Source organism: Zerene cesonia, chromosome 2 (genome assembly GCF_012273895.1).
Source record: "Zerene cesonia ecotype Mississippi chromosome 2, Zerene_cesonia_1.1, whole genome shotgun sequence".
Lineage (NCBI taxonomy): Eukaryota > Metazoa > Arthropoda > Insecta > Lepidoptera > Pieridae > Zerene > Zerene cesonia.
In genome coordinates, this window is record NC_052103.1 from 157,530 (window position 1) to 169,197 (window position 11,668).

Genomic DNA, 11,668 nt, shown 5'->3' on the forward strand with positions numbered 1-11,668 from the left:
TAATTTACAGTGGATAGGCAGATCTGAGCTGTGGTGGCTCAATGGTGAGGACCTCGGACTTAAATCGACTAGTCGGGGTTCAAGACCGGGTGAGCGGGCAGGAAATAAATTGTTTTTTCAATTTATCAGCGCATGTATGATATCATCACTGCGTCAAAACCGGTGAAGGAAAACATAATGAAGAAACCGGCATGTCAAAAGAAAATAATATCTGCCAACCCGCACTTAGCTAGCGTGGTGGATTATGACCTGAACCTTCATAGGAGACTTGTGTCCCAGCAATAGAAACATATATATGGGCTGATGATGATGAGGCAGATCTGCAAAAAAGTCAGCGATAACATATTATGCCTATATGGGCAATTATAAAGCTATATTTGAAGTGATGTTTTCTCAAATACAATCACACTAAATACTCACATTAAATACGCTAATTAGCTGGAGCATTTTCTGGAAGATTTTTTTTTTCCCTTATCACCATCCAAATGATAAAAATATTTACTATAGTCGTATTTCCTGCAAAATTACTAAATTGAAATAAAGATGACATTTACAAATGACAGTTGACAGCTGACACATCATATGATTCACAAAGAATTTGTTTAGTGTTTCGCTTCGACAATATTTTATTCTTCAAACAAATCACTCCAATTTATCTTGTCTGTGAGTGCTTAGTGACGGGCTTTTTGTCAAGCCATTGTGCAAAATAATCCAATCAAAGTGAATTCGGTACAAAAGTGCTTTCCAATGTTATTGTAGTATAAGTGATGGGTAATCATAGTAGTCATGAAAAGACTGGTACAGATGGTAGTGGAAGTGGGACCAGTACTCCACGAGGTTCAACCCGTGGCACAAGATCTGGGTCTAGCGGGGAGCTACAAGGTCAACAAGAAAAAACGGAAAGCCAGCCGTTGTCACTGGTCCCTATAGAAAAACTCGGCAAGGTAAGGTTATGATTTGATTAGCATAACATTACATACAATAAAAACGTACTACATACGTTTACATTACCTATTAAGTGGGCAGTTCTTTAAGATTATTCTAGTTGATTGCAAAAAATTATATTTTTATTCAATCGTGGTCTTTATCGTCCTTGAAAATTGTGAATTTTTGATGTGGTATTGATAAGAGCTGCTCACAACAATCAATGACGTCAGTTCACAATATCACAAATATTTGCCAAAATAATTTACAATTAAACAGTATCATTCTTTGTTACTTGCAAATAATTCTATTGTGCTACAAATAGCACAGAAAAAGGTGTTTTTGGTGTATATTTATTTTGATATAATATATTTTTCTTATACAAATAACTTGATAAATGCAATGGTATACATTACTACAAAGTTAACCTTACAAACAGGGAAGGAAGCATAAAAACACAGTCATGTTGCCAAAACAATAAGTGAATCCTTGAAACATTCAAGGTGCAATATTGCAACGAATGAATAAATTGAAAGATTAATTAAAAATGTCTGTGAACAACTTTATTGTAAGATTGAATGATAATACCAGATACAGTTTTATAAGTTCTATCTGATTTTGTTTGCTTAAGCTTGCTTGCTAAATGGCTTTTTATTATCACAAAATAAATATTACCAACAAAGTACTTTCATATCTAACTTGCTTTCCACTTGTGGCTTCGCTTGCATAATAAAGCAAACAATAGATAGCTCTTAGGTTACCCCCACGCAGTTCCATTCATGTAGCATTTCTAGGATAAAACCTTCCTAGGGTAAAACCAAAACTGATCTGTCTATAATCATCAATGTGGACGCAAATAGATTAAAAAAAAATGATACTAAGCAAAAATAACATTACTTAAAAGAAATTGTAGAAAAAAGTCTGCAATCTTGTATACTTGTGTAGTGTCTAATACTTGTCTCTAGATGAAACAACTTGAGATTATTATCTTATCTGAGTCATTTTATAGTTTATGTGATTATCATACAACACAACACTGTACTTCTATGACATTTGTATATTTCTCAGTAACAGACATACTAACATTATCTACTTAAAATCTCAATTAAATGTTTCACTTACATCAATAGTGGTGATGGATAAATAATTGGACATAACACTTTTCTACATCCTCTCCTTTTCCTTGGTTTATTAAGTAAACCAATGATAAGAATTATGGGGAGCCTCTAACAAATAATTATGTGGTAATCTCTGATATATGAGGCAGAGTCGAGCAAAGGAGTAGCACGGCTATACCATCCATTTGACTTGACCATATCAGTATCTATTCTTTAGCATGTAGATGCCTATCAATATCTATTCAAAACTAAAAAATTGACAAACAAACAAATAAACATAGAAACACATTCGCATTATTATATTATCTTATATCTTTAAACGAGTAATTCTTGTATATATATATCTATATATATAATTGGAATCTCGGAATCGGCTCCAACGATTTTCATGAAATTTAGTATATAGGGGTTTTCGGGGGCGATAAATCGATCTAGCTAAGAATTTTTTTTAGAAAATGTCATATTCGTGTTTTATTCGTGTTTTATCGACTTAAACTTACTTTTTTAACAAATAGGAGGCGTTTGAGTAGTCCCAATTTATTATGACTCTTCCTGACATCTATTGGCGAATAATAATACTATAAATGCGAAAGTTTGTGAGGATGGATGCATATGTATGCGTTGGTCTGTTACTCTTTCACGCAAAAACTACTGAACTGATTGCAATGGAATTTGCTTCGTAGATAGCTGGACAACTGAAATAACACATAGGCACTTTTTATACCGATATTCCTACGGGATACGGACTTACGCGGTTTCAACCGCGGGTCACAGCTAGTTATAATCTTAAGCAATATATTAGCGACGATTTATCTTTGCCCCAAAGCTTTAATTAATTTTGTTTATTAACAACTATTGGAATAGTGATAGTCTTATAAATCAATAAACTATCGGAAGTACATAGGTATACATGTAAAGAATTATTGTCTTTCTAGACGCTCGACCCGACTCTGCCCGGATACCAAGATTCCGTTTTTATCCCAAGGGAGCATTTAGTCGGGTTAATTATCCTATCATCCAAGTCAGCTGATACCCTGTCTGTATACCAAATTTCATCGAAAACCAAAAGTTCAGTAGTTTTAAGTCAAAGTGATTAACGGACAAACAAACTTTCACATTTATAACATTAGTGTGATTTAAAGGCCCCCTTTCTAAAATGAAAATAAATAATTAATTAAATTTGCCGACAAGCGCAATTGAATGTAAGTAATATCAATATAATTTCAAAATGCGTAACTTATCGCATGCTCTAGTCGATGAGCAAATAATTATTTTTTTACCAAAAATAAATCGCCTTGAAAGTGTCAAAACTTAAATACTTCATATTTAAATGGGATACATGACAAGCACCAGATTCCAAATAAAAAAAGAATCAGGCAAATCGATTCATCCAGTAAAAAGGTGCATGACAAACACAAAAAATTACAATCAAATTGGTAACCTCTTCCTTCTCCTTTGAAATCGATTGGAAAGTCATTTAAATTGTGAACAGTGCACCAATCACACGAGAAAATAACTGTTCCATTAATATAAGTATAGAATATTAACCTATTAACCTGGTGTGTTCGTAGTTGTTACATCACAGAGCTAATTTACTGCGAGCGCGGACGTCGCATAATGATGGTGATTAATTGCACGGAATGTTACTGATAAGTGAATTCACATGATCTCGCGCGTGCTGCGAGAGATGCTGTCACAGCACGTGGCTTCTTTAAATTAAAAAGGGCCATGGCATTTGTACAGAAGACGGGTTGCCTTTGGAAAGCTTAATGGACAAAGGGCCTTAGAGAGAACTGCTTTGGGCTTGCAACCATAGAATTAGCTTCTCTTCTAGCCAAAACGTAGCGTGCCTTGCAGGCGTTTGACTAACAATACACATAATTCTCACGTCACGATCGACTTTTTGTTCTGTTTGAATGCTTTTAAACTACATATTAAATGTAGAAAATAAATTTAAATTCCGTCATAATTCCGTTCCGAAGTGTTAACAATCCTCATAATAGCAATCTAATCAAAATCCGATACAGTAACCTAAATATAGAGAGAAGCTATACACAAATTGTCAAATAGAGAGAAAAGCTTCACGATTTGTCAATATGTACATTAAAAATAATTGCCGATAAACTATACCCGTAATTTATTCCAGCGACTCTTACGCTTGAGTGCATTCACAATCAGAGTCGGACAAAATCACGGTGATTACAATCAAACAAATCAGCTGATATCGTATCGGCAAATCCCGGCAATTGTGCTGTTTGTTTGTTTAGTGTTTGGCGAAACGTGCGTCGCGATGGATCGCGCCGTTGTCCGTGATCTGAGATACACCATTATCGGTATACAAGTTAAGAATTTGCGCAGGCGGAAGAAAGCCTCCGCCAAGCCCACTTGCAAGGTACGGTGGCTACAATTTGTCAATTTGAAGGATACGTGGAAATTTTAGGTTTCACGGATTTTTAACGAGATTTATTGATTGTATTGTTTATCCTGACGCTTCGGACACTTTGAGACCTCGCTCGCTGTAAAGAATTCGTTTTAATATCAATTTCTAAATGTACTCTTGTAAAATAGGAAAAAAAAAGAAAATGCGTTTTGGGACATTTTTCGAATGCAATATTTCATTGAGTTTTTGTTTTATTTGACGATTTTACTATAATGTTTAGGATTTCATTGAGTTTAATGTCATGAGAAGGAAAAGGGTTTCATCTACGGGTAAATGTTAATATAACGCATGCAAACTCGCTGTCGAGTGATTCTTGTTCACGACTGTACGTATGCAATTCGTGATTTGATTCTATAAGGACCCACTATAACCACACCGACCAATTACAGGTATTTACATTGAAACCTTATCAAAAATAGATTAAATATGAGAAAAGTTAGATAAAAAGAAACATAAAACAATTTACCAGTCAGTTAGTCACTGCATTATTAATCTAATATTTATTGGTTTTAAGAACTGTATATTACTGTGACATGATAAGAAAGTTAGTTTAAAGAAATAAAATTATACACCACAACCTCAATCGTCTAGGTTTGGGCGGTTTATACATAACATGTATAAAAAACACTGACTTTTGATCAACTATTAAAAGAGCAACTATTAATTGAACCGTTCCTATCTCATTAATACCTGATATATCGGGGCTTTCCCTGCTTTATCTTGGTTGAAATACTTAGGAGTTGATTCCGATAAAGTGCAACAATTTCAATATTTCTTTGTACTTACGAAACTTATAGTATATGAATATTTGTTGAATATTGTTTTAAATGGAAAAAGGAATAAAGAAGTCGATTCAGTCTAAGTCGGCATGTTTGTGAAAACATTACCTATTGCTTAAAATTTGTGCAAATTTTAATAAAACAACAACGAATGCCCATTTAATCTAACCGATGTAATGTTATTACGATGATTGTCCGACAAAAAAAGGAGGAGGTTCTCATTTCGATTGCAAGGTTTTTTATCTCAAAACTTTTAACTGGGTGAACCGATTCTAATGATTTTTTATTTATTTGTAAGCTGGTACCGTGGCCGTGTGCTTCCATAAATCTACTGTAGGTCCCACAATTTGAAGGCGATTAGGTTTTTTGTGAATAGTAAAATAATCACGTAATGTCCAAGTTATAACACCGCCATTAGCTTATAAATTGTACGCTTCTTGGAATGCAAATAGTCTAAAAACGAAAAATAATACGTCAAAGATTTTCGTTATATGTCGTCTGACTGTAAGAAGATACACAGCCCCAGGACGTCACGTGTCGCTTTGCGTTCGTTAAGCCCCGCCCCATCAGCTTCATATCGTCGTGCATTTATGAGTGTGTCTTACGCTTCTATTTATAATTGTACATGAAAGTTGTAAATAATCCCAAATAAGAGATGTATTTAGGCTTCATGTCCTAAATGAATAGTAACAAATAATTTAAAGTGGTTTATACAATAACTATTTCCATATATTCACCAGCGTATAATGAATTAAACTATCATTACCCTTCGCACCAACAAAATTAAATGTGCGCTCTTTTTTGTGCACTTTTTAACCGACTTCCAAAGACTTCTGAAAATCAGGGTTCTGTGTTTTTTTTTGTATGTTAGACCATATTTTCGGCAATTGTGAACCGAAATATTTTTCTACAGCAGCTACTACAGCAGCAGTGGTGGCTCAGTGGTGAGAACCTCGGACTTCAAAATCTATAAGTCGGGGTTCGAGACCGGGCGAGCGTGCAGGAAATAAATTGATTTTTCAATTTATCTGCGCATGTAGATAACATCACCACTGCTTAAAACGGTGAAGGAAAACATCATGAGGAAACCGGCATGTCCGAGAATCAAAAGTTCGACGACATGTGACATCTGCCAACCCGTACTTGGCCAGCGTTGTGGATTATGGCCTAAACCCTCATAGGAGGCCTGTGTCCCAGCAGTGGGAACATATAAGGGCTGATGATGAATATTTTTCTAATTGGAAAGGGAGGTGGTCCCATTATCATCAGGTCTGGCACCGACTTTCAATAGCGAGTAGCGCTTGTAGTAATTATACTGATTTATCTTTCGGTTTTGAAGTCCGTGAAATTTTTGCTAAAAAAATTATTTTCGTTCAAATAAAAATTAACGAAAGGAGATCATGTGATACAAATCACCGAAGTCACGGCCACCGATCTCGTGATCAATCAGGATTAGCATCGTATCTATACTAATTAAGACTCAAACAAATCGCTATCGGTTGATTACCTACTCCATTACGTAAATTGCACTGTTTTTAATCTCTTTGTAGCTTAGTTTTAAACTAAAGCCATTCCTATTTGATAAAAAAATGGTAAATTCCATTCAATAATTTATAGCGCCAATATCTTCATCGACGTGCAAAATATGTCTTTCACATAGTTATTTGGATATTCCCCGTTTTATCACAGTAGTAAATTGAAAGAGAGATAAATTATATTGAATGGAGTATTATAAAAATATAGGTATTAACAAAACTTGTCGCGGATGGATACAACTAACCAGCACCCGTAAAACAAAGGAATTATGAAAGCTTATTATAATATGCCACTCGCTTAGTTCCGTATCCCGCGAGACTTCAACATAACACTATACCATCTGTCTTTTCTGGGTCTCCAACTATGACCACCTTCTTGACTCAGCGCTTATCGTGTCAGCGCACAATTGAGATATCCTGGGCTCGATTCTCGGTGGGGACTCACAAAAAAGAAAATGTCAAGATCACACAGGACACAAAAGGCTGATCACCCACTTGTCCGTAAAGAAAATCGATCAGTGAAACAGATGTATGTCATCTGCACCACATCCTAAGCGACACGCAATCTTTTTTAAGCTATATCCTTGTTATTTTCTTTACTTGGGGAATATTTATAACCTAGTTACTTCTAGCGAAATAATTTAGATTGAAATTTGTACATTATCTATGTACCGTCAAGACGAGGATTAACACATATCGTCCCACTCAACGATTACTTTATAACTGGTTTAATACCAATTTCTCCACAATTATATTCCATCCATATTTGAATGTAATAAATGAAAAAATATAGTTAAGGCAACTGTTATATGTATCAAGGCAGACTCGAATCATAATTATGAGTGATGTGAGGCACTAGGTTAAAATACAGTCGAATTAATGGTCTCCTCAAAATTTATGATTTCAGTTGACTGTATCACAATGTGCACGTAATACAATATACATGAGCAAATGCAATTTTCTTTACAGTTACTGGTACAACGATCCCAAAAAGAAGATGGCATCAATGGAGTCACAGAAAATTCATTCACAGTAAGTTGTATTTATATTGACGGTATATAATGAGAAACGATGTAACGACAACATTTTATAGTTTATTTTTCCTAAATATTCTTATCAGCACTTTTTTGTAATTCTTAATCATTGTACTCGATCGAATAGGCAATAAAAACACGTGATTAAGAGATCTATGTCGTAATTTCCGAGATATTTGAGAGACTTAAACAATCTAATAACAGTTGTTTGTTTCGCAGTAGCCCCTGAACTAAATAAAGGAAACGTACTAGATCAAAGCACACATAATGTTCTAAAATAAATGTTCTGGAATATTCTAGAAGTACCTCTTCCCGCGATACCCGGAGCTGGCGCGGCAGTTCTACCGCTACATCCACAAGCTGGGCAAGTGTAAAAATAAGCACATACCGCTGTCCGCGTTCAGGCAACAGTGCGAGAGGATACTCGCTATGCTGGACGATAGCGTCATAATCGAGACATATGTTAGGTAAAAGTAACAAGCTTATACATAGTATTAGCTTATATATATAGTACTATTTTACTTTCTTTTCTTTTTTGTTTTTGTTAATTTTATTTTAGTGTAATAGTTTTTAGTGTAGGTATTAGTTGTAAATTTATTTATAGAGATTTTTTTTTACTTATGTTTTTTTTGTATGTGCGGTGCTGTTTATTTTATAGACAATAAATTTATTTCTTTCTTTCTTCCTTCCTTCTTTCTTTCTTATATTTATTATATTGGATGATAGCAGATCGGCTACCAGCGGTCTTACTTAGGATAAGGGCGAAAAAGATGGTTGAAATCCGTTTATGCATTGCGTATATTGCGTTTCGCTTATTTTAATATGAATCATACTACATTGCGTCGTTAAACTTTAGGTTGAAGGCTTATTTTCTAAAATAATCATTTGGTCATCATCATCGACTACATCGATATCTATTTAACCGACTTCAAAAAGGGAGGTTTTCAATGAAACTGAATATTTTTTTTGGTTTCGTTATTCCAATTTGATGACTCTTTTCTTATTTGGAAATCTGTGCCCCCGGGTGGTTCGTTATTGTTTAATTTTTTATTGAATTTATCATCACCTTACATCATCAACGACGGCATCGTCAGAAGCTCACTGTTTAATGTGTTTCTAGAATGTTCTGCACCGACACAGAGGAGGCCACGGTGACACCAGATGACTTGCGCAGTCTCTTATATGTTAGTTATAAGTTATCAATGGACTACTATCCTGAAGGTCCGCAGACTTGTCTTCAGGTATGAAGCGTTTTAGTTTGATTGATCTAAAATGCGCAATTTTACGTTATTACGATAGCTTAAAGAATCTATTTAGTGAAAATGTTTTGACGTCATCCATTCAATTGCAGATAAATAAAACATTAACAGCAGTGGTCAAAGGCTGCTTCAACAACAAGGACTCTCACAGCGTGGGCTTTGTGGTGCGCTGGCTGGAGGAGCATTGTCACCGGCTTATATTCCCTGTGCACAGGTAATTCAGCTGACTGTCAAAAATGTATTGTCATGGATAATACTCCCCTTTTGGGTAATTGCCTTCGGCATATATATTGTTGGATTTTTATTTGTAAGGATTCACTGACATGCGCGATATTCATAGCTTATTTAGTTGAACGGCGATATAATATCCTACAATCTAGTATTTTCTTATGTTTGATTTTACGCGAGTATTACACATTTAGAAATTAAAGACTTTTTTACGGATTTTAAAACGCGATTTATTCATTATATTATTAACCCGACGTTTCGAACACTTTACAGCGAGCGTGGTCACGGAGAGGGTCTCCCGTTTAAAATCCGTTAAAAAGTATTTAATTTCTAAATCCTACAATCTTCTCCGATAAGTGGAAACCACTATTCATGACAACAGAAATTTTAAATTTGTCGTTCCTGTGATAATTATGTTGTATTTGGACTTATCCAGGAAGACAATGTAGATACTGCAGATTCGTTTATGATTGATGTATTTCTCGCGTAAGGTACTGCGTCCACCTGCTGGCGACGCGCCACCGCGAGCTGGAGACGCAGCTGGAGGCGAGCCCGGCGGAGAGCGGCACCGGCATCGAGCTGGCGACGCCCGTGCTGGAGCGCGCCGGGCCCAGCGCCGCGCTGCTGCCCACCTCCGCCGCCTGGCTCGTCGCCGCCGCGCTGCCGCAGGTACCACCTGGGAATCCGGCTCGAAGGACCGCTGCGCCCACAGCGCTTCACTCGTGCGTTTTAGATTGTGTTGGGCTCTGTTGACAACAGAGCCCTGCCTCTAGTATAACAGTAGGAATCGACGCACCAGTAGAACGCGTCAGTGAGTAACTTTTAGATGATGAAGTGAGACGGAAATAAAGCAATAAAAGGATAAGATTGTAGTCGATTGATTATTATATTTATTACGTTTTTAATAAGACTCATAATCGTAGATGTGACTGAGTGAAATGATTATTATTGCAGAACATTGAATAAATTGTGTGGTTCTATCGGTATAAGTTTTTAGCCCTTCATCTGCTCTTCCATTTTCGTGTTGAGACTATCGTCAATCATTCTATGGGTAAAAGTAGATCCCCTGAATTAAATCTTACTTCTTTATCATTGATCCATTTAATGTGTAGGATGGAAGTATTCCACGGTCGGTGTGTGCGAATTTAATTAACGCTTTTAATAAAGATGACCACGACTATCTTATTAGAAAGCAACGTCACCATAGTGCCACTGGTCCTTTATTGTTTTGGCTTGCATCTTACATTTCGAATAGATCACAGAAAGTAAAATAGAAGTGAAAATAATTATTCTTGCATTAGTCTCTCTGCTGGTGTGCAATAGGGTTCGCTATTTGGACAATAGCTTTTCAAAATTATATACAGTAATTGAATCGCATTAGGATGCGCTATTTTTACTTAGTGACGTAAGAATATAATAACGATGCTTAACTATTACCGATTGAGGTTGCTTTCAAGAAAAAACGTTTAGTTTCTTTCAGATATAACCTCGATATTTTACCATTCTGAGCTAAACTTTTACTCCTTAGTAATTGAGTTTACGCAAGATAGTGGAATGTTTCACTGAGTAAAATTTTTTGGAAGATCACATTTATCTACTTTTTGTGTTTTCCCGTGCTTCGTGCACCTGTGTGAGCGCTCGATCGCCAAACACCCGGCTCCCCTAGCATGGGAGCAGTAGTGAGCCGCAGTGTGCAGAGGCTTGGTGTGCGCAGGTGTACACGCGGCCGCTGCGGCCGCCGGCGGCGACGTGCGCGAGCGCGGCGTGGCTGTCGCGCCTCGTGTGCGCGCTGCCCTCGCACTGGGCGCCGCTCTACTCGTCCGGCGAGCACGGGCTCGGCGCCAACCGCTTCCTGCACCACACGCTCGCCTACCGGTCGGTATACACGCGCACCCACACGCGCACCCACACGCTGTGTGTGACGTGTGTAGAGCTTCCAAACCTGTTCTATGAAGGACTTTATAATAGAAGTCCCTATTGAATAAAAGTAAAATTTAACACAAAAGTAATAACAAGTCCATACTTCTAGTTCATTTTAACACAGTTTTTTTATGGACAATTTTTTTAGCTGTACCAGTCTCGAATAATTTTTGTTCTTATACGATTCGATCATATAATGTACAACAATGCTGGTACAACTTCCAAACAGAGGACCGACGCTAGTGGTGGTGTCGGGCGGCGGCGCGGGCGAGGACGAGGTGCGCGTGGTGGTGGCGTCGCCGCAGGAGTGGCGTGAGACGCACCAGTACTGGGGCAGCGCCGACTGCGCGCTGCTGCAGATCTACCCCAAGTGAGCGCACACACGCACACGCACACGCACACGCGCACGTGTACTGTAACTCGTCTCGCGC

At 37.1% G+C, this 11,668-nt stretch overlaps 1 protein-coding gene across 1 annotated transcript in view; it reads left to right on the forward strand.

Moving 5' to 3' along the window:
* The first annotated feature begins 578 nt into the window (after positions 1-578).
* LOC119835261 overlaps positions 579-11,668 on the forward strand; it is a 16,764-nt gene continuing 5,674 nt past the window's right edge. The window contains exons 1-8 of the mRNA XM_038359986.1: positions 579-944; positions 7,766-7,828; positions 8,131-8,297; positions 8,951-9,071; positions 9,182-9,303; positions 9,809-9,986; positions 11,032-11,192; positions 11,467-11,609. Coding sequence (XP_038215914.1) covers positions 768-944; positions 7,766-7,828; positions 8,131-8,297; positions 8,951-9,071; positions 9,182-9,303; positions 9,809-9,986; positions 11,032-11,192; positions 11,467-11,609 — 1,132 coding nt within the window. The 5' untranslated portion in view covers positions 579-767. The remainder of the gene's footprint in view (positions 945-7,765; positions 7,829-8,130; positions 8,298-8,950; positions 9,072-9,181; positions 9,304-9,808; positions 9,987-11,031; positions 11,193-11,466; positions 11,610-11,668) is intronic.